The sequence below is a fragment of the Mixophyes fleayi genome, chromosome 4, assembly GCF_038048845.1.
Source record: "Mixophyes fleayi isolate aMixFle1 chromosome 4, aMixFle1.hap1, whole genome shotgun sequence".
Lineage (NCBI taxonomy): Eukaryota > Metazoa > Chordata > Amphibia > Anura > Limnodynastidae > Mixophyes > Mixophyes fleayi.
Genome location: NC_134405.1, coordinates 329290615 through 329315086, shown reverse-complemented (window position 1 = coordinate 329315086; position 24472 = coordinate 329290615). Strand labels below are relative to the sequence as shown.

The 24472-nt window shown below is 42.9% G+C and overlaps 1 protein-coding gene across 1 annotated transcript in view; it reads left to right on the top strand.

Moving 5' to 3' along the window:
- AGK (acylglycerol kinase) overlaps nt 1–19264 on the top strand; it is a 37021-nt gene extending 17757 nt beyond the window's left edge. Inside the window, exons 6-16 of the mRNA XM_075210356.1 lie at nt 2399–2491; nt 5770–5802; nt 7992–8086; nt 11517–11586; nt 12563–12642; nt 13602–13659; nt 15215–15362; nt 16071–16168; nt 17553–17623; nt 18343–18427; nt 18799–19264. Coding sequence (XP_075066457.1) covers nt 2399–2491; nt 5770–5802; nt 7992–8086; nt 11517–11586; nt 12563–12642; nt 13602–13659; nt 15215–15362; nt 16071–16168; nt 17553–17623; nt 18343–18427; nt 18799–18942 — 975 coding nt within the window. The 3' untranslated portion in view covers nt 18943–19264. The remainder of the gene's footprint in view (nt 1–2398; nt 2492–5769; nt 5803–7991; nt 8087–11516; nt 11587–12562; nt 12643–13601; nt 13660–15214; nt 15363–16070; nt 16169–17552; nt 17624–18342; nt 18428–18798) is intronic.
- The last annotated feature ends 5208 nt before the right edge of the window (nt 19265–24472 follow it).

The window sequence follows — 24472 nt, the reverse complement described above, 5'->3', positions numbered from 1 at the left end:
ATAAACCATACAATATACATAATACATACAGTACATGGGGATGTATATAACTAGGGATATCCTAAATTGAGCGAGTTCCTGCAGGTGATTTATTTAAAAAAATAAAAAAAATAACACTTAGGGCTAGATTTACTAAACTGCGGGTTTGAAAAAGTGGAGATGGCAGCCAATCAGATTCTAGCTGTCATTGTGTAGAATGTACTAAATAAATGATAACATGAATCTGATTGGTTGCTATAGGCAACATCTCCACTTCTTCAAACCCGCAATTTAGTAAATCTACCCCTTCATGTTTCCATGGGCTTGCTGCTTTAAGCACTTCCTGATAAGATTACAACCTTTCAAAGAATTGACTTGTACAAAGTATTATAACTGGGTGGGGAATCCTCTGTTTATGGTCTCTTGTGTTATCCTCACCTGTATGAAGTAGTGTTGAGTTTTTGTTTTTTTTTCTTTTTTAAGAAACCAGACTTGACAGCAGGTTTGTCGGTCACAGTGGCGGCTGCGGACCTTTCAAGTCAACAAAGAAAATTGCAAGTGGGAAGAAGGGAGAGGAGGGGGAATTAGAAATGCAATCAAGTGTTGCGGATTAATTAGAGCAGTTTGGAGCAACCTCCATGCTCCAAAATTAGAGGATGCTTTCTGTACGGCTGCTGTGAATGTTAAACAGAGAGGCCTGCGGAAAGGAAAAGGAAACGGGGGGATTTAACCCTCTCTGCCTTACTGGTATCAGGACATAGGTTCTTGTAAGTCTCCGTAAGGTCGGCTAGTAGTTTATTTTTTGTACTTCACATATTCCTAAACCGATGTATTGCAGCGTGGAACACTTTGTTACTGCCTTGTGTTCCAGAAACGTTGAGCGATTGCTCATCACTTCTGCCTGTGTGAATTAGACACGCACCAATGACCACTAAGCCACGTATGGTCACATATATGTGATCTGCACAAGAGCGAAATGCGTTTCCCAGAGCAGCGGAGTTTTGTGTTTTCATGTTGACAAATCCTACTGCAAGTCTTCAACCTTGTTGCAATAAAGATGGGACATTTTATGTTTGTCTATATAGGTGACTCTTGTTTTAGATGAAATTGTGTCTTGGATAGAGCTGGGTCCTCGCTGCATTAGTTACTGATTATGCTCCATTATTTTGGATCATGACGCTCTATGATGTTGAAGTGGCCCCTTGTACGAGATAGCAGAACAGAGAACCAACAGTTAATGTAATACTTCTCCAGGTCACACAATGACTTGTCTTACAATGCAGGTTATTTCAGTATAATCACGGTATCTTGTAACTTTTCTCTTAACAAAATGTCACGTTCTGAACAGGGTGATTTTACAGGCATATATTAACCATTGTTTCTTCAATGATAACTAAGGTAATCCTGCATTAGTTATTTCTAATGGTTAGTTGTAATATTTTTTTATACAATTACATTGTGTGTGTAAAATGAGTATAATTGCAAATATCTCCTAGTACTTATATATATGTGAATATATTTTTATTTTATATAATATATTTCTTCTACTGTAGCCTTAGTGGTCTTTATAATCTGTTACAACATACAAAATAATTCTGTAGCAAATAGTTTGTGGTATCCTGATGTCATGTGACAGCGTTCCCTAGCTTCCTGCTTAAATATTTGTGTGCCTGTCTTTTAAGTGCAGATTTGAGAGCCGGGACAGTGACGACTGTCTTGTCGCCCAACCTCTCTTACATTACAGTAATCCAGTGTCAGCCCGGTGTCTTCTCCCCGACAACGCTGTGACAGGTCATTATGAAGAGCAATGATTAGCACCACGACTGCTAATTGCCAGCCAGCTATTTTTGGGTTGACAGGTTGTTGATTTGCGATGTATAAATAGCAGTGACAGCGCTAGGAGAGATCAATAGGAATCCACACAAGAGAGCCTGAGAACTATTGTTCTTGTCTAGTTCACGTTCCTCGGACACAGAGCGAAGAGACTGTGATAAAACATGTCCTGTCAACCCCACTTTTCCTCAATAGTCCATCAACACCTGGAAAAGGAAGACTGCGTATAAAGAAACCCTGTGAATTAAGTGGGGTAATAATAATTACATTGATGGATAACCTGCCCTAGTTAAATTGTTACCACTTAAAGGGCCACCGAACATAAAATTTAAGTTAATTTTAACGGAAAAAATTTGTCTTGTTAAATTCCCAAAGCTGTCGAGGATTACATACTATGATTGGTATTATGATGTTTGACCTTGTTCTTCCTCCTTTTATCTTCCTAACTTGAAGCTGCTGTCCTCTGTCATAAGCTTTATGCTGTGTCCTTCATCCGCTAACACCACACATTATTTACCCAACACAATGCAAGGTTGCGAGCGCTGTAAACTCCTATGATACTCAGCTGCAGCCTTTCATCTTTCAGACGGACTACGAAGGTCAGGCCAAGAAACTGTTAGAACTGATGGAAAACACGGATCTGATCATCGTCGCTGGCGGAGATGGAACCCTGCAAGAGGTAAGAGAGAGACCCAGCCACTTACATGGAGGACTGTTTGTGTATTTCTTTGGTATATTTATTCTACATTTGATAAATCAACTAGTACTTTAAATCACTTGTTGGGAGAAATTAGGATTTAACGTACTGTCAAGGAGTGGTATTTGGAAAGGAACCACCATCATCCTTTCCATTGAGCAGAATCGGGTCCTATAGTGAGACATCTACACTCATACATTAGTTTCTAACTATTTCTGAGTCCTCAAATGTGCTACAGTGGCTGGTTATGCATCTGAAACTGCTTCTCGATCTAATAAATAAAAGGGTTTCAACATCTGAAGTTATTGTTGGACCAGTCTACTCAGTTTAGATTTGTTATCTAATGTATAATGAAGTCACAATTAAATACTTGCGTTATCCAGGAATTCTCTACTCCATACAACTTCCTTCTGTCCCCTTCTCCCTGGTTCTCGTTACCTAAAGGGTTTGTCCAGTTTTGAATGAAGATCCCTCCACACAGGAACCAAACCTGTTACCTGATGCTGGGAGCCAGCTTATGGCAAAGCTCATAGTGCTGGAGAACTTAGTCCATCTGTGGAGCTCTATTGAAGAGCACTGGGAGGATTATAGTGCTCTACCGTTGATTCGGATTTAAGTAATGGGGAAACGTGTTTTTGGGAGGGTGAGGGCCTTTCTGCTACATGGTGAGGAAATACTAGGTGGAAGAAAGTAACATTTTACAGTAGGATGGTCCAAGATGTGTAGCAACAAAACATATCCTTTTATTGAGTGTCTTTGGGATACATTTCATCCGCCAGTAGCTGGGCATCTGGTTAACATTACTGCCCATTGTCTGTCATCCTGTTTGTTTTATTGCTTACCAATGGTGTTAGTCATGTCCTAAGAAGAGTAATATCACTTGCAGCCACGGACTAATCAAACCCAGTGGATGAGGGTCTGTACTTGGGGTGAGATATTCAGTACATTATTTAGTTTGTTGGTGATCAACATGATATTTATTCAGGGGTCTCACTTATGGCCTTTTTGCTTCCTTAAGGAAGACATAAGTTACGTTACATCCCCCCCCACATCATGACATAAGAGAACAAGTTCACTTGGTTGTTCCATGATTGGTTGATCACTTTCTTGGAAGACCTCCACATCCATTTCTTGCTGTTCGTATAGATGTTCAAATTGACAAGTAGAAGACTAACGACTTGGGAACTCAATACACGCTGAAAGGACTACATGTGGCAGCTGGTCCTTTAGTCCACTCAAGGCCAGACGGGGCCTTCAAAGCAGCTCTGCTATACAAACCATCACAACCCACATTTGTAAATGTGCCCAGAGCCAAAAATTGTTTGGCTCATCCTAATGATGTCACAGGGGTCTACATTGGGCATTGACCATATCAGGATTGTGTCTATCTATTTGCATCAGCTTGTATATTAGTAGCAGCGATATGTAGGGTATGAAGCTGCCTAAAATGATTTTATTAAAAGCAGGACTTATTTCTCTCACATCCAACTGGGGGCCATTGAGAACATCCCATAAATGTGTGAATGGCCTTGCAAAGAGAGAAGGCTCCGTAGTCTCAGTGAATACTGCCTCAGGAATCTCCAGCACCTGGCGCACAGCCCATATTAAATCCTCCACCCCCTGACAGTCAGAAGGAACTTCCTCCACAAAAGTGGAGTTCTCAGCGTCAAATTCACCCTCCTCCTGGGAAGAACGGTCAGTCTCTGACTTATTTCCCTGCAGGGGCACCGCCACCCGCCTGTTACGGGAGGAGGATAGCGTGGTGGATTGCAACATCCTCTCTAATGTGTACCGAGGTCGCATGACCACATACCCAGGCTGGTTCTGCAGAATCTGTGACCACTGGTCCAACTGGACCCTGGCTCAGTGAACCAGGAACAGAATCCACCCCACTCGCTACAGAGGCAGTGGCATTTGGAGAAGGACCGTCCACTGTCTATGACCGCACCAATTGTGCAAGCTCAGCCACAGTATTGGCCAGTGGTCCGAGCCCAGGCTGACTCCACCGAGTATTCGGAACCAGAGCCCTCTGGCGCACGCAGAATGTGATCCATAGACTGGCAGGCTGCACACAAAGCGTCTGTTTCTGACCGTCCTGAAGCACGCAATCAAAGCACAGAAAGTGAGCCTGCTATACAGCCAAAGAGCCCTGTGCTGCCATCCATCCGTTTGCACAATGAAGCAGCAGCTGCTCCTGTGCAGCCACTGCTAGGAACGCCGGGCACAGCCTGCGGCGACTGGACGACTACCTGGAGGTATCTAGCGATGGGAGCAGAGGGGGCGGCTGCAGAGGCGCCTCCATGGCATCTCCGATCCCCTGATCCAAGTAGTGCATAGCCGTTCGTGCTGTGCACTGCAGAATCAATGCAGACAAATCTGCCTAACCTGCCGGAAAGCTCTCTAATTAGCCCCGGATGTAACGAGACAGAGCATGCTGATGCAGAACAAATTAGTAGAAAGAAATGGGTGCTGCAGACATACAGCGTGTCTGCATCAGCGCTGTTGCCAAAAGTTACATAGGAGAGGAAGCAACGGATGCTGATCCAATGAACCGCTGATACAGCTCCCCCAATCAGACAGCAGCAGGCCAATTAAATGAATACAAATTAAATAAAAACTTAACAACAGGGGCTGTACAGCAGCCAATCGTCATCTTCACCCTGAGGCACTTAAAGTAAACTGAAGCCTGAACAGGAAGGGGGAGTATAGAGTGGGAGGAGCTAAGGCTAACTAATAACTTTCTTAAAGTGCCACACACCTATCTCGCTACACTATACCCCAATGTCCCTGGTGTCCTCAAATGGATTAGAAGAAACGGATTTTACGTAACTATAAAAAAAAATACTATTTTCAGCAACATTTCGGGAAACCAGACCAGCCTGCAAATGCTAAAGCTGCCAGATTGTTTGTTAGTCCTCTAACAATTTTATAGATGAAATTGTTGTTTTTCTCAAAGAGAAGAGTTTGATAAGTTTGATATTGAATCAGTATCTTGTTTCATTCCATATGATGTAATTAGAACAGATTCAGTGGTAGTAGCTTTGGAATAGATTTAATTGACCCAGCTTTACATTTGATGCCAAGTATGTTTGTGTGATTATACGCCTTCTAAGACCCCGAGAAGATGGCGGCCCCGCTGCTCATTGTGTCTGCTGAAACACGGCAGCAGTTGGAGTACTGCATTGTGTGGGCAGAGTATTGTTCTAGCATTCCATCTCCTTAGCTGGAACATAAAGTAACATGTTGGTATTGTTTTGCAGGTTATCACAGGACTCCTCCGCAGGCCTGATCAGGTAATCGCCTCCCGCACTGCATTCTGGGAACGCTCTCCTGCTGCACAGCAGGTCATAGTGTAAACGATCAGAGGGTTTTATTCATTCCTCATCTCTGAGAGCACATTATATAGTCTAAGAATAAGTCTTTATTTCCACTGTTTTTTAGTCTCCTAGACGTGACCTAGGATGGCTGTTGTCCTAATAACAGCGCTCATATTATTTGGTATACGTCACATATTTTTTGTCTACAGATACCTTCTATTCCTAGTTTCCTTTTCATTGCAAAAAGTGTTATTTTAAAAAAAAAAAAGGTTTGTGCAACTCGTGAGGTTGTTTTACCTCCTTCAGATGTTATTTGCTTGTACACGTCCTCCTGCAACTTTCACTAAGTACATTGTTTAAATTCTTGTCTTCTTTCTGTATATTTCAACCCTATTTAGATATAATCAGACAGAGTTGTTTAGTATTTGTTGTCCTTGGATACAAAACGGCACTTAGGGGCTCTCTATATTGGATACATGTGTAAAGAACTTGGGAAAGCATGTTTTAACAAGGTTACTTTCATCTAAAGATAATCTATAATCCATGGTGCAAATTCCATTTTGCAATGTCATGCTCCAGCATTTACAGGAATCCGCACTGGATACGCTGTGGGGAAACGATGGGTGGATCATAGAGGATCTCGCTAAGGGGTACATTTATCAAGCTGCTGGTTTGAAAAAGTGGAGATGTTGCCTATAGCAACCAATCAGATTCTAACTGTCATTTTGTAGAATGTACTAAATAAATGATAATTAGAATCTGATTGGTTGCTATGGGCAACATCTCCACCTTTTCAAACCCGCTGCTTGATAAATTTACCCTTAAGTGCAGTTTAGGTGGATGAATTAGATGGATGAATTCGCCTAAGCTGCAGCTAACTGGAAAAATTTGATTTTGTATTTGTAGGACCGTAATATTTAATTTAACTGGTGGGGTAGTTCCCACTTTTTTTACAGGTGGAAGCACAGCGTTTATCTCTCCACAGAAGGAACTGATTTTCTTATCCGCTCTGTGGTTGTGTAAACTAAGCCCCATCCTACAACTAGAATTGAATGCATTTTTCATATGACACGTAATAAGGACGGTATGATTCCGTAATGACATTTGCACTGTTTCCACCAGAACACTTTTTTCTCTGGAGTAATCTGCCTTCATGGCAGTGATTCCAAATCCAAGAAGCGGGGGTGCCCCTTGAAATGCGCTGGGTTGCATTTATGCAAAAAAAAAAAAAAAGAGGTTCTGTGTACCTTTCCAACCTTCCATTCATGTCATATGGCGCAGCAAGCAGGGAGCATTCTGTCTCTAAGCGTTACATTGCTATGGTTTGCTGTCAATTAACTTGCTGCATGCAGTTTCCATTTCTTGGCCACCATTTAATATGGCATCCCAGGGACAGAGGTCTCGGCTGCTCATGTGGTCATTTAATGCTCCCAATTACTCACTTCACTAACCAAGTGTTTACAGCTAGGAGGAAGAGCCGCACCTTAGCTTCTACATGGATTGTCCTGTCTTCTAGCATGGAAGGAACAAACACCCCAGTCATCTACATTGACATTAAGGGCCTACAAGAATAGGATTTATCAGTAAAATACCCTTATTCCCCCTGTTTGAGTTTTAACATAGTGGTTCTTTATTCCAGCCGTGACCCAAATGATATTTCTGAATCTGCCTTTGCAGCCTTTATTTTACTTTTTAATTAATAATATACTTCTTTCCCTTTGTCTACAAATTATAACTATACTGTTATTGAAAATATAATCACTGGAGTATTCATAGTCCTAGGAAGCAATAAGTTTGCAAAGAGAGGTTAACGGAAACCCATCCTGCAGTAAACTATAGCGTGTACTGTCTATCGGACTATCAGACGTGTATTGTGATCTGTATTGTGTGATGTAGCGAAAGCGCCTAGTTGCTATGGGATACACCACATTGTGCCATGGGGGTCCTGGTGTTAAATACGCATAGTAGTCCAAGTTACTTCTGCAGTAGTCCTTGGTGATAACGGCATTATTGTAAGGAACGCATGATAGCAGCTAATCATGATTCTGCAGCCGCGTTCGCCTGTATTATAAACATGGCTTTATCTGGGTAATTCGCCCTCCTGTCCTCATCCCTCTACTGCTATTACTCTGTATAGTATACTCAGATATTGTCTTGATTTGCAGGATTTCTTCAGTAAGATCACCATTGGGTATATCCCCCTAGGTGTGACCAACACGCTCAGCCGGACCCTGTACCCCCAGAGTGAAAACAAAGTCCAGTAAGTAGAATTACAGCTTTGTCGTCGTTATGTCTTATTAGGTCAGGAATACACAATTCATTGTGCATGACCTCCGACCTCCAACCTCTAACCTGTACCGCTTTTATTATAAAGTCTGAAAAGAATGATGTATGTTCCTGTTTAGAAAACGTATAATGAGCAAAGCTTTTTACAAATCTAATATTTAAAGGAGTTGTAAAGGCTAAAAAATTTCAAATGAAAAAGCATTGCAGATGGTTAATGTGCTCGTAGCCTGTCACTCCTGTCATTGTCAGTCAAGCCACTAGATGGCGGTGTTCAGCAGGGGAGGTATGTGGGAGTCTGTGGCAGATGAATAAGTGACATGTGATAGCTCTCTATACGGTGATCAAGCCTTCTCTCATTGCATGTGCAGCTGGTCGACATTGCTGAGCTCCGGGCGGTGTAGCCAAAATAGTATTTTTAACTATATTGTGTAAAGTGAAATATAATTGAATTTTACAATTAAAGTAGTTATCAACCTTTACAGCAACATCACTATTTAGGGAATCCGTCCACCCCTCGCTCCCCCATGAACTCCTGTAGTTGGTGTACATCACAGACCGGTGCTGACAGCACGGTAGCTTAGTGGTTAGCACCTCTGCCTCACAGCACTGGGGTCATCATCATCATTTATTTATATAGCGCCACTAATTCCACAGCGCTGTACAGAGAACTCACTCACATCAGTCCCTGCCCCAATGGAGCTTACAGTCTAAAAACACACACACACACACACACACACACACACACACACCAATTTAATAGCAGCCAATTAACCTACCAGTATGTTTTCGGAGAGTGGGAGGAAACTGGAGCATCCGGAGGAAACCCATACAAACTCCTCACGGATAAGGCCAAGGTCGGGAATTGAACTCATGACCCCAGTGCTGTAAGGCAGAAGTGCTAACCACTTAGTTCAGTTCCCAACCATGGCCTTATCTGTGTGGAGTTTTTATGTTCTCCCCATATTTGCGGGGAGAACATACTAGTAGGTTAATTTGCTGCGAACAAAATTAACCCTAGTCTGTGTCTGTGTGTGTTAGAGAAAATTAGGCTGTAAAGGGGATATATTCTATTGTTCAGGGTCTGTCTCTCTGTCGTAACCATTTTTCCCATTGTTTCTGTGCCCACCATTCCTTAACTGACATTTTTAATCTGTTCATTCTCTTCTCTTCCGGTGCTATTGTTAAACAAGCACGATTGTGGATTACTAGCAGAGACACATTTTATTTCTTGCGTTTTATTGCTTCTAAATATGTCGCGTAGATATACGTGCCTGTACGCGGCAGTACGACGTAGCCTTTAGAGGGTTGTCAAATAACTGTACGCTTGTAAAGTTTTAATTGGCCCCTGTCCGCTTCTCCTTGTTTGACCTATACAGATATGAATTCTGTCTAGTTCTACAGTCAAAACAATCGTCTAGGAAATGTCTCTGATAGAAAAAAAAAATAGAAAACCTTTTCCACCAGGTCTAATTGACATTCGTCCTTCTCAGAATTAAAGGCTCAGTCATTGTAAAATATAGTTATTATCCAGGCACAGTGTAGGAGGCTTGAAAGGTGTTTTAAAATGACATTTATTGTACTTCCTAAAATAGCACATGTTTTCGTCATTAAAACTGTACTGCAGAGCAAACATCTAGAGCCTGGAGAATAATGTATATTTTAGTGTTGTGTGCTAAACGCAGACTGTAGCTGTAACTTGTTGTAAACAGATGTCAAACAATTAGTCCTGGCTAACTATAGATGGCTGTATAGTAGTTTTGTTTTTTTTTTTGTTTTTTTTTTAACCCTTTCTTCACACTTTTGGTACATTTACATCCAAGGCAGGTAGGGCTCGGTGGGGTCAGAGATAAATTTAGGTGCGCTTGATAGGACGACCACCTCTTGGCCAACGGATTGCCGTGCACACTCGTGTATATATGTATAGATCAGTGAGAAAGTGAGGACTCTCCCATTGGTCACAGGAAATCATGTGACATAATAGTGACATCATCATGATTTCCCTACGAGTATGAAAACCCGTGAAGCTGCAAATGAGTTCTGTATGTCAGCACTGAGAGATGCAGTGTATTCCGGATCTAACAGTGGCTAGATACATTCGTGACTGTCGGATACAGTCTACACTGAACCTATCAGTACTGGCAATACGGGATACCAGACACAGGCTCTGTTGGTTAAAGGAATAAACACTTGTTTCTATATCTCCATCATACTGTACATAGCATACACATATGTTGTATCCCTATACTAGTTAGAACTGTTTAATTTGCGGTAAAATTTTTGGGTGTTTCACTGATCGAGTTAAAATTGCTATGGAAAGAATTGTGGAAAAGTATTTTGCTAAATATACCCATTGTAATGGGCTTGAAAATAAACTGATGTATTTCACTATGCTACCTAAAGAAAGCTCCATCTACCCCCAAAACAGACATTGAGTAGAGTTTACAAAGGAGTTTATAATGACTTCTCAGTTAAACTTAAAGTAAAACTGGCACGTGGTCACTAACATATAAAATACAGCCAATCGTAAAAAGGGTTTCTCATTGGAGATCACAGAATATTCCTACCATCAAAGAATGGTTTGCCCGTCTAGAATCTTACAGAATAATGGATGACATACTCTATTCATCAAGAGACAAATATAGGGAGTATTACTATATATGGTTCAAGTGGCTTGAATTTAAGGATTCGCCACTATATTCTCAGTGGAATAGGTGAACCCCCCCCCCCCCCTTTCCCCTCTCTCTCATCTCTGATCTATCCCTCCTTCCCTGTCTGTATTCCTCTTGACCTTTCCCCCATCCTTACATGATGTATTATAGTATACTAAATGGTACTTTGTTTTTTTTTATATACTGGTGCAATGACACACCTCGTTCGTGTAACTGTATCTTTATATGCAATGTTTATTAATTACTTTAATGCATCGTTCAATGCAAAACAGATATATTTGTAAAAGCTGTTTAATTTTCTTTCCAATAAAAAAAAGAATTTAAAAAAAAAAAAAAAAAAAAAAAGGGTTTCTCAGCTGAATGTTGAGAGACGGTCTCCCAAGATTGCATGGCCGGGTATAATGCCTGGACAATTCACAGTGGGTTTGGGTTGTGTTGACTGATGGTGACACTTGATTTTACGGGTCCTGTGGTCATCTGGTCCACTTCTGCAGATCCGTCCTAATTTACTGAATATCCAAGATGTGCTCGTCCCCCACCTCTCTGTCCCACAAGACTCCTAAGCGCCTCTCCTCTCCAGCCCTGATCTCCCACAAGACTCCTAAGCGCCTCTCCTCTCCAGCCCTGATCTCCCACAAGACTCCTAAGCGCCTCTCCTCTCCAGCCCTGATCTCCCACAAGACTCCTAAGCGCCTCTCCTTTCCAGCCCTGATCTCCCACATTTCTATCTTTAAGGAAAATCTCCGATGCAGCATTGTCCATCTTGAAAGGAGAGACGATTCCACTTGATGTACTGCAGATAAAGGTAAGTGACAAGTAGTAGATTGGTTTGTGTGTGTATGTCAGTAGAATCCTGCTGCAATATCATCAAGCACTAAGAACTGACAACCATGGAGATGACAACTCGCCACCCGAGATCTCTCTACGTTATCACTGGTCACTGCTTTTCTGTAGAAGATTACAGGAAGAGTCTGTGCATTGCAACTCTACACCAGCAGTTCCCATTATAACCACATACCAGCAGATCTCCCCCAGGAAAATAGATTTTATACATAAGAAACATAACAATTAAATGTTTCCTTTTCAGCTGCGCAAAACATCTAATTACCGCTTGCAATTACCTGGTTTGGGGCTTGTTTGGTTCCCAGACTGAATAATTTTGTTTGCGCTGAGCAGTTTCTTTGCATTGTCAACGGCAATAGAGAAATAGATGAGCTTCCCTGTGCGTGTGCCTAGCTGGCGGCAGTATACAGGGTAACAACGTGGCAGGGAGCTGCTCTGCAAGGAAAGACTGGCAGCTGTAATGCAGCCAATCAGAAGAGCAGCATTCTGACATGAATATTGGTTCCGCCTACTAATTGGCTGCCTCCACTGTGTGTAGGTGACGGGGGCACGGGAGATCTGTCCTAGAAGTTCTTCATCTAATACCAGTGTTAAAGTAGAACATTTCCCCTCACCCCACCCCCCTCGCATTAATGCTTGAGCAAGCTTCTAATGTCATGTATCAGCCACTTCAGGTACTTGGTAACAGTAAATTGGCTTAAATAAGTGTCTTTAACCTTTCCTTCAATTCTAATTCAATATATACGTAATAGGAGTTTTATTGATCTTAAGGAGAGTAAAATTCCAGAGAGATTCATCACATCGCATTAGGTAAAATAAAAGGTTATGTGATCAGTAAACTTAATCACACAGCTGGTTGGATCAGTGAGCGGTTATCCCTGATTTATAGAGAGGAACGTGTCCTGTTCGTAGCGCCATCTGACACTGTGTCCCTGCAGGGGGAGAACGAGCAGCCGGTGTTTGCCCTGAACAGCCTGAGATGGGGCAGTTATCGTGATGCAGCCGAGAAGTCCACCAAGTAAGTGCAAACCTACTGCTGAAGGGGCATTCTAACCACAATATATATTGTAGGTATCTGTAGGACTTCTCTCATTCAGTGACCTGGGTTTCATTTACTTGATTACAAAGTTATTGCATGGAAACGCCCAACACACATTTTACTGTTGTTCCTGATAATTTGGTGACTGTGGCCTCTTGTGGTTTCTGGGAAATACATTAAATAATTTCGTAGAACAAGTAGAACATTAATAATAATCAACATCAATTTATTTATATAGCTCCACCAATTACGCAGCGCTGTACAAAGAATATTTGTCATTCACATAAGTGATAAACCCACTAGGAAACCGGAGCACCAGAAGGAAACACGAGCAGAACATACAAACTCCACACAGATAAGGCCATGGTCTAGAATCCAACTCATGACCCCAGTGCTGTGAGGCAGAAGTGCTAACCACTGTGCTGCTTCGGGTCATATGATTAAAAGAAAGTGTCCACCGACTTGGTACCATTTATATCTCATGGCCCTAGGCCACCCCCAAGCTTTTGTGTTGTGAGAGGATGATCACAACACCGTAATATTGGTGAGAGATGATAAAGAGAAGAGAAGCAATGGCAGCTGTACTGAATGTTGCCTGATATCGAATGTGGGGCCATCTATGGACACTGGGTGACGTTCTATAACTAGACTATTTGTACATTCATCCCTTAATATTTACATGGCAAATACAAAGGGAAAATAATAAATATAGGGTTAGTCCCTTTAATACGCTCATAAATACGGCATATCTGGCTTGACCTAGATGATGTAGCATCTTACAGATAGGTCTGTAATGTTATCTAATGGGAGATGAAGAGCTCAGAATGGGCAATTCTGTTGTAACTACATCAGTACCTTTTACTGTCATTGTCTTAATATGGGTGTCTGTAATCGTTCCCTCTTAGTCACTCACAACCTTCCTCTCATTCCCTTTACAGATATTGGTATTTGGGGCCATTGAAGACGAGAGCGGCTCATTTGTTCAGTACACTTAAGGTTCGTCCTGGGCCGTTTATCTAGGACATCGTTCCCCGACGCCTTACAAAACGCTGCAACCGCTGAATAAGTAGCCAGCGGGTAGATTGCTGAGATGTATTAACCCCGTGTCTGGCAGGGTGACTGCAGTGTAGAATTCAGACCTCTCTTTATCTTATTGTTATCAATGCTTAATTATTAACATTCAGATACCTCCGATATATACAGGTCCTTATACGTTATAGAGTTTTATGCAGAGATTCATCAGAAGCCATTGGGGCGCTCTATGCAATATTTAGTTATTAAATGTATAACACGGATCTGCTCAAAAACAAAGCAGAGGAAAGAAAGAATTTTGAGGCATGTGACACAGTGTAACCTATCAATTCACTCCGTGTCTGTCCCTCAGTGATGTCACTAGCACCTAGTGCAGTGTTGACTAACCTGTGACACTAGGTGTTGTAAAACTACAAGTCCCAGCATACGATTCCAGCAATAAGCTGCTATATATTGGCAAAGCATGCTGGGACTTGTAGTTTCACAGCACCTGGAGTGTCACAGGTTAGCCAGCAGTGACCTAGTGAATGGATAGACCATACTTACCTACTTTCTTCAGCTCCCTTCCGGGAGCCAGCCAGTGGAGGGGGGCGTGAAGGGGCGGGGTGGCCGAAATCGCGTCATTTCGGCCCCGCCCCCTGTGACGTCATGACGCAAATTGCGTCATTTGACAGCGGGGGCGGGGCCAAACGCCGCGATTCACCGGGAATCGCGGCGTTTGGGATCTAATTCTGCCCACTTCACTAGGAAGTGGGGCACTTCCTAGTGAAGTGGGCAGAATTCGGGAGATTGCCACACTCGCCCGGGAGTCCGGGAGACTCTCACAAAATGCGGGAGTCTCCCGGACATTCCGGGAGAGTTGGCAAGTATGGGATAGACTCAAGTGAAAATAGCTTTAGTCAGAAAATGCCACTAGACATGGAAAAGTCAGACATTTGGGCTGACCCAATATCCTTGAGAAGGCAGCTTGTCGATTCACCCAAGTTTACCAGTTATTGCTCGTTTATATTTCCCAGCATGCATTTCAGACAACTGAATTACAGTTAAACTCCATTTATTAAGAATTCACTGGAAAAGTTTCTCTCTGTTATAGACCAGTGCTGGGTTGTGGGGGTAGATGGGGGACCGGGAAGGAGCTTTGTCTTTTCCACACTGGGTGAAGATTTGCATTTCCGTAGTTTCATAGTTTCCAGGCTGCAATTTAGAATGATATTTTTAGCATAACTCTCGAGGAGAGAGATGAGAGCACATTCACAATGTGCTGACTGATCAGGGATTCTGAAGTGGAAACGGAACATGTAATTATGGCAGACAAAGGTGTATTCTGGGATAAATTGAAGTATTTTAGCTTCCTAAGGTTCCATTCATGTGTGATGCACAGATTTAATGGTACAGTAGTTAAACACGATTGCGTAAGGCCGTTATTTAGCGCCTCTCTCTCATCATGCGGGGGTAGGGGGATCTATTTTTAGGAGGACCAGCACGAGTGGGTTACAGATTTTTCTCTTTTATATGACAGGAGTGGCCCCAGAGACACCAGGCTTCTCTCCAGTTCCTGGGGCCCACAGAGAAACCACCGGAGGAGCCGGAGGAAAAACCAGTGCGGCCGCCCATCCACGTACGGATATACAGGAGGCTAGTTCAGTACTGGTCACCTCCAAAAGTCGGTAAGTTTACCCTTTGTTTTACAGAGGCTTCCTGGTCTGAAGATCTATTAGACCACAATTATTATTATTATTGCACCAACATATTCAGTCACACAGTACAGTCAGATGATTTTATTCTGGCCGTCGAAGCGGAACTTACAATCTAATCTCACTACTACAGGCTAGCTCAGCCCTAAGCCACTTTAAACCGTTAATTTTGAGTATGTGACCCAATTCAGTATGACTTCAGGATTCTCTAGTCCTGGCAGCTTAATCTGGTCACACTAGAGATAAGTCAGATCCTGGTTTGTCTGCCTCCGCCGACCTCTCTGCCTCTGCTGTGGGGATTGTGCTGACAGTTGTTTTTGATGCACCCTAAAAGGAGAGGGAAAAGGCAGCGGCAAATATATAGCGGGCATGGTTCATTTGGAGTGTGGGAGGAAACCCACGCAAGCACAGGGAGAACATACAAACTCCACACAGATAAGACCATAGTCGGGAATCAAACTAATGACCCCAGTGCTGTGAGGCAGAAATGCTAACCACTAAGCCACTGTGCTGCTCCACCCTTTTCGTTTCGCTTTCTTTGTGGGATGGTGGGAAAATGCAGAATGTATGTAACGTTTCCTCTGAACCCGCCTCTCACTTAGTGGTGTTTGTTGTGTCTGAGATGTCTCATTGTAAATGTCAGTAACTGCAGTAACACCAAATTCTGCCGGTATTCTGCAGAGGTCCCTGTAGAGGTGGCCCCTGAGCCTTGGGAGGACGTCCAGCTTTCTGCCATCGAGCTGTCCATCAGCACACAGAACCAGCGACCGGACCTGACGGTAAGACGCAGCCGAGCCCGGCCACTGAGTTCACCATCATTACACCACACAAGTGTAATACTGTGCATGGATAAAGTGCCCCTATTAACGCTGTATATAAGGCTCACAAACCCCTCTCACACAGGTTAATAAATAGCAAACATACAAGTATAATTTCTTACAAACCCGTGTTTTTCTGCACATTTGTCTAAAAAAGTTATGCTCTTAAATATTTGGTTTTCTTTTTAACTCAGGACACCCTTAGTGCTCCAGTATTGGTTTCCTATAATCACACCTAGCCTATTTCAGTAAAAGACGCTGTATAGCTATGGTCCAGTGCTGTCCGCTGCTGACTCTTCACTACTCCCGATTCTTGGCCGTTATGTTTACAGCGTTTGACAGAGTTCCCAGGTTCCTTCTTCCCTAAGCTCTCCCCTGTCACCTATCACTGAATATTATGCGCTATAATAGTATATAGCGAATGGGTGTCGGAGACAGCCAAGCGACCGTTAGGCAATGTATAACCGTTTACAGCCAGGGCCTGGGAGAAATTAAGAGGCAGTAACAAGTATGGCTAATGTCTCCTACTAACAAAAATTGCAAGATAGAATTAAAGTGCTACTCCAGTTTTCTTTATTTACATTTCATCTGAACTAGGAACACACATAATGCTTGCCCAATATATAGGATAATTAAAGCAGGCCCTTCTACTGTACTGAACAGATTGCAAGGGATTCTGGGAATGCTGAACATGACTTATTGTAAGAAAGCAGGTTGTGTGAATGTAGCTTTGTGTGTGATGGCACAATGTAATGTATTGGTTACATTGCCCGGTATATTATAGCAGGTCGGTCCTTCTATATAAGAAGTAGGCTGAAATATAAGCCCCCTTTTCTCTGTATTCATAGGCAGTTCTTGCCATCATGGCTTCTAAGTCGTACCACAGTCCACCTACTACAGAGTAAAGGGGATTATTTATAGTTACTGGTAAGTTCCCCTCTCCAACTGCTAGATTTACTAAGCTGCGGGTTTGAAAAAGTGGGGATGTTGCCTATGGCAACCAATCAGATTTTAGCTTTCATTTATTTAGTACCTTCTACAAAATGACAGCTAGAATCTGATTGGTTGCTATAGGCAACATCCCCACTTTTTCAAACCCGCAGCTTAGTAAATCTAGCCCCAAGACTGTTTGGAGACATCCGCCTAGGGCTGCCTGGTCTCTGTCCTGCTCCTCCTAGCTGTAAACGTGGGAGGGCTATAGAGATGAAGAGTCCCAACTCCTAGAGGTCAAACATAACCCGTCGGTTGCACTCCCTACAGGAGAAAGCACAAACCGTCACAGGCAGATTTTCCTTCTGATGTCAGAGCTGTCTAATCTCCCTCATGTCTGTCGCTGTCTCCACAGCGCCCCCTGGATTTCATGAGCATCTGCATTGAACCCGACACCATCAGCAAATCAGAGTTTATTAATCTGGGGTGAGTCCGATTTTCTTTTTTTTTTTTTTTCTCTTGGAGCAATTTCAAAACCTCTTATTAGTGAATATAAACCGCCCGTTACACACTATAACGTGACTGTCCGTTTGTCAGTAACTGAGGGACTGGTAACTGGGCGTCTTCTGGTGCATAATTCCAGTCATGGTGCTGCTCCAAATGAATGGTAAAGGGGTTTTCCACCTCCAGACAACTTTTTGGGCTTGTACATATCTTCCTGCAACTTTGACTGAATATATTGCTTTTTTTCCTGTCATGCCTCTCTGTGTTTTCAGCCATGTCTTTATCACATCAGGCTGATTTATTATCATTGTCTCGGGGTGTAGCACTGATCTATAGATAGAGCACAGGACTGTGTCATACTCCAAGATAACTAATAAACAGCTGTGGTTATAAATATATGAAGGAAACTAGAAAGGAAAAGCAACATTACAGGAGATCATTTATAAGACGGTCGGTCATTGGGTGGGAAGGTAACATAAGCTGGGGTGCTGATTGGTGGCTCAGGCCATGTGACTAAGTCGGTTCACATGACCAATAGACCGTCCTGTCAGGCAGCTCAGATGGTTTCAGTCAAATTGGCGCAATTGGCTAAATGTTGGTTCAGCCCAACAAATGTCTGCCTCCATTTAGGTGGCTGGTACGTTTTACAGTCTCTGTAGTCAGTTTTATTATGGAATTAAACCACTTCTATTCTCCCTCAGCACTGAGAAGAAGCAGGACCCGCTGCTGTGCCCCAAGGATGCCCAGCTCTTACATGCCAGTCGCTGCAGTATACAGCTCCCACAGGTGAGCACAGGGGCCTAAATATAATGACTTCTTATAAAGAGTCAGGGATGTATATCGTGTGTGGTTCTGTTTCATATATACAGCACGTACAGTCTAACATCATCTAGTACTGTAATACACAGAGGATTATCTCATATTCTATATTTGACACAAACTGCAATGACAGCGGGAATGTTCAAACAAACGTTTCTAGCCCATAAAGGGTGGATCCAAACACAACATTTTCATTAATTAGGATGAAATGTGACGCTTACATAGACAAATGGTAAATACTGGTGCGTCAGCCATTGACTTTGGTGACATAAAATCCAGCATATAAACGGGGTGCGATGGAGTTTTGTGAGACGACTCATTGTATTTTGTTTATCCAGGGCACAGAGGGACACTTCAGCATAGACTCGGAGGAGTACGAGGCCATGTCGGCCGAGGTGACGCTTCTGCCTAGAAAGCTGCGCTTCCTGTGTCACCCATCACAAAAGGCGCAGTTTACCCAGAGTCCAGCAGCGAGCCTATAACGCTAGCGTGCACGCGGACGATCTATGTTTCCATCACCGTGGCCGCGCGCTCCTGAGGCGCTACCACTTGCTCTGCGCAGAGGGGAACGCTGACACCTATTTGACAGCGCGAGATACGATTGTCCGTCCGACGCAGTATTTGGGTGCCGGTAATGGTCTGCTATGGAGCTTATAGACCTAGGTCGGTAAAAAGACATTTCCACACAGTATTGTGAACTAATAGCGCAAAGACTTGTGAATCCCACCACTCTTTTTAAACACATGTCACGGCCTTTAAGTCATCTGCTAATAAAAGTGGTCCTGACTGAGGACTTCAACAACATGGCAGCTTCATTGTCTGAAGATCTGACACAAGAACAGCTACGTTTCAGAAACCCTGCCAGGATTTGTACAAATATCGATTGAATCCACTGATGCTCAGTCTTTAAATTCACCGATCGTCCTATACACAATGGAGGCAGCCATTTTGTGGAATGAAAAAGGAACCACTGATATCACAGAGGCGTGTTGTTTCACCCACAATATGGCTGCCCCCACTGTGGGCTGATGCACTTTATTATCCTTTATTTATAAAGAGTCAACAGAATTAAAATACAAATATAGAATTCCCATCAATATATTGTTAAGACATTTTTCTACAATTAGGATTTTGCAGTTTGTTCTAATAGAATAAATATGTGTAGTTGTGATATCGTAGACATAACTTAATGACATTTGTGCAGCCATTGACTAAATGGCAACAGCACCACCTATAGGCAGTTCTAGTGATTAACACCAAATGGAGAGAAAAAATTCAGGACAGAAAACCAAAAATAAGTGTTTCTTTCTAGTGCAATAAATTGCAATGTTCAATGCTAATTCCAGCTTCTAACCATTACGTTTTACAAGCAATCCCCACCTGTAATCTACTAAATCAGTGTTTCTCAAACCCAGTCCTCAGGACCCCCAGCAGTGCAGGTTTTCCAGGTGACAAGGAAAATAATTATATCACCTGTGGCTCTGTTACACTGTGTCAGTCAGTAATGATTACACCTGTGCTAAAACAAGGAGAAATGGAAAACATGCCCTGTTAGGGGTGCTGAGGGCCAGGTGGAAGGGGAGTCAACTTATCCAATGCCACTTCGTTGCTTTATAACAGAGGGCGGGGTCAGTATGATGCAATAGCTGCTTTAAGCCCCACCTACATCACTAGGTAAGTGGGCAGGATGCACTGTTCTCATAGGAGTCCTAGGGATCCCAGAGTCTCCCGCCCGCCGGTTCCGGGAGAGTAACTATGAATAGTCCCCTTGTGCACACAAAACACTTTATAAAATACAGTCACAGCAAAAGGACCATTTTTCTTCTGAAAATTATAGAAGAATCATCTCAATATGGATTTATTAATTTAAAACACGGGGTATTTCTTCCTGCATTGCTCTGTGGCATCCTGGTGATTTTATCTGACTATTTGTATAAATGAATATAGAGAGGCTTCTCTTCTGCTTCCACTATTTTACATTGGGGGTAGTAAATGCGGCCATTTATATCATCTTGCAGATTTCTAGAGGTTTACGGCTTTCTGAGCCCCATAACTTTGCTGAATGTTTATCAGAAATAACAACATGAACCTTATAAGTAGACGTTTTCATATTACAAAATTATATATTTTAGAATTGAATTAATCATTGACAGCTGACATCACCGTTCATTCACTACTTCTTTGAGCCACAAGGGGGCGTTGCTTTGCACTATGTTATGAAGTCCTAAAACTTAAACACATATGACCTATGTCAGATATTGCACCTACATTACAGGGCCTAAAATGTAGTTATTTGGTCTCTTAATAAATAGTGATCACAGGTGAATCAGACCTCTATGTAATATTATAGAGGAGAGATCACTAGTTGAATAGCAGGACAATCTCATATAACATGTAGAGTCCACATTACAGCAGCAGGGTCTTCTCCAATCTAATCCCAATTATTCCATTTCTCCCCCAATTTACACGAGAAGACAGGATTCAGCCTGTAATACATAAGAGCTACATGGTCCATTATATATATATATATATATATATATATATATATATATATATATACGCATATACGCATATACGCACGCACGCACGCACACGTACACACACACATTAACCCGTGCATGATACTCATGCATTCTAGTCAAATCAAGCTACTTAAGGTGTTAAAAAGGTTCTTGTCATGCATTTGGGCCATAGCCCAGACCTCCTCAGGGGAAGAGCGTTACTTCCCGACGCAAGTGCCCTTTTTTAACGTGGTTTATCATTCTTCTCCATCACCTCATCCTTCATTTTTATCGACACAGGGATCTCTCTCAGCGGTCCTGAGTATCACACTCCCCTCACTCTGTCACCCCCGGCAACCACCAACCACTCCCCACTGTCACCCCCGGCAACCACCAACCACTCCCCACTGTCACCCCCCGGCAACCACCAACCACTCCCCACTGTCACTTCTCCTTCAAGAAATATATATTTTTTTTTAAAATCTTTATAAACACTTTTAACAATTAACAAATTAAATTAACAAATTAAAAACATCTTAGTATACCAAATTAAAGCCCTTTCTGAATTTTTTTTCACACACACTAAGAATTTAGTAGGTCAGCGTATAACTCCACCCAGCAGGTGGCGCTGCAGCTTGGTTTTATTTTTTCCACACACAGACAGACTAACACACGCCACTAGGCATTTATATTATAGATATATACACACACACATACACACAGTGCCTATGACATGCTGGGCCCGAGTCATTAAGGAACGTGAATGCTGATACTTGACTTATTTTGCTTAAAATCGCTCTGCGCCTGCCCAGGATTGGACGATACAAAACAGTGAGTGCAGCAACATCCGATTCATCTTCCAAGCACAAAGAACCCTGATTACAGCCTATGATTGCAGGAGACGGGGCGTAAGCACGTAGTCTGTATACACGAATGCACCCAGCAGTGTCCATTTCAAGCTTTAAGCATCTCTCCGGTACGTCGTGATTTTCCGGCGTATCACTTGCACCAGCTACAGGTCAGGTGTAAGTGCTGAGTGATAGTGATGACGGCTGTGTATACAGCTAGAACGTGTTTGTAATCAGGAGCAACTGTAAAATGCATTTGATGTACAGTAGGCATAACATCCTGATTCAATATTTCATGGGGGGGTGGAATGAAAAATTTTAATGTTTTATTGTTGACTTATAACCCGCTCCGAGGACAGTGATAGGTGGGGAGTGACTGGGCCGGTACACCTGTCAAACCGTAACACAGGTGTCCTCAGGCTCAGGGAGGGAAGAAACCACCCGTGGAGCAGAACATTAATGCAATTTTTTTAGTTCTTTTGGGACTTTATATCCGACATATGTATTGAATGTATCCTGCAGTGTATTGTGTCTGCAGAGCAGAGTGTACATAGAACAGTGGATCCCAAACTTTCCCAGTTCGAGGCACCCTTAGGCTCTCCAGAATTTTTTCAGGGCACCCCTAAGCCAAAATAATTACCAAGTAGTCCCCCGCCTTGCTTACCAGTGGCCCTGTCTGTGGCACCTCTGAGATTGCGGAGTTTGGGAATCACGGCCATAGACCGTTATTCAACAACAGACATATCTTTCCATCCGCTACTTGGAGAATACAGACGTGTGTATGACCGATTTATATGTGTTTAAAAATAAAATGCAATTTACATTCATTTGGCATGCCTTAATGAATCAGGCTCACTGTGTGTATCCGACTGGGACCTTTTCTAGTATATCCCTTTTTGGGAACAAGAAACACAAAAGTATTTTCTGGTTTAATCTATTGCGTCTCATAAAATAGGCTCCTCCCACTTACTGCGCTCATTTTGTAGGTGTTCAGACATAAGTAAACGATCAATGATAAGCAGAACACTTAATGTAAGAAAGATCTGTGTTTGGCTCGTTATACACAACAGTGACGTTTTAAGGATAATAATGGTTTTGCGTCATTTCATGGAGCCTTAGTACTAATCCAATCCAGTACCTACACTAGCACAGTGCCCCAACGCCGTATAGTAGTGTAAGAATATGATTTAAGGTGGCCACACATGGTTCAATCTTGCCACATAGGTAGGCAGCGAACTGTACGCTATACCGTCATTCAGGGCCCATCTGATGTTATTTCATGTCCGTTAATGATCTTATCAATTTTTAACGGATTATTTTTCAAGCCATACGGCCATGTTGTAGGCGGAGCCTATAGTCATGGTGACATCACAGGCAGAAAGTATCAATGAACGAGGATATTTCTAGTGATGTCACTTGTCCTTCATGTGGTGATGAGTTCTCAGTACTAGTTTCAGCCCACAACAGGGCTGTCTGCATGCAGATTAGTGGTGCAGTGGTCATGTAATTACTTCTGTCAGCCATTATTGTCTTTATAATAAATGACAAAATGATGCTATAGCTTGTTATTAAAGAGTATTTATGGTCGCTCAGTGGTAAGACTATCAGGATAAATCCTGCCGCTTTCATCACTGCACTATTGCTTGTATCAGACCCTTCCTCCATTGATGCCACCAAAATGCTCATCTACGCCCCCATCATTTCCCACCCCAATTACTGTAACCTTCTCCTTACTGGCCTCCCCGCACCCATCTCACTCCTCTTCCGTCCATACTCAATGCTGCAACCAGACTAATTTTCCTCTCCCACCGGTCTACATCCGCCTTCCGTCTGACAAGCACAGCCCTGGCTCCCCCTCAGGTACAGAATCCTCCTCAAGCACCTCACCCTCAAGTACAATGCCATCTATAACTCCACTGCTCCTTCTGTCCTCATTCATACTCCTCCCTCTGCAATCAGCCAACGACCACCACCTAACTCCTCCATTTACATTTCCCATCTTCTATCAGGCTATCCCCTAGCCTGGAAATCTTCAAGAGATCCATCAAAACGAATCTGTTCAGGAAAACTTACCCTTCCTCTGTCTGTTCACAATCCTTCACTAGTCGCCGTAGACCCCACCCTCATTCTTTCTCTGCTCCTCCTACTACCCGCTCTTGTTCACCTCTCCCTTCAGACTTTCCATCCCCTCAACCTGACTCCCCACTTTGTGTTTCCTGTCAATCTTCACTTTGATTGTAAGCTCCCAGGAGCAGGGCCCTCTAATCCTCCTCCTCATGTGAATTCTGCCTCCCCTTTCTCACTTTTCCACCTGCATGCTCAGGCCCTCCTCTCCTCCTCCTCTTCTCCAATGCCTTCCCTTCTCCATCACTGCTCGGGTTGTGTTAATCCACCCACACTGCTGGGAACAGGTTCAGCTCGCTTAAGTTTCCATCTCCTGGCTTATAATCATTCTAGAAGTCACTAATACCTCTTCGCCCTACGCACCTGTTCTCAGCCGAGTGGGTTTTAATTGCACTTTGTCTTTGTACCGTCCCGCATGCCGTCTCTGTTATGTCCTATGTTCAGCTCTGCGGACCCTTTGTGGTGAAATATAAATAAACATAATAAATCACTTCTCATTCTATGGGGGAAATTCAACTGACTGCGAGGTGCGCAAATTG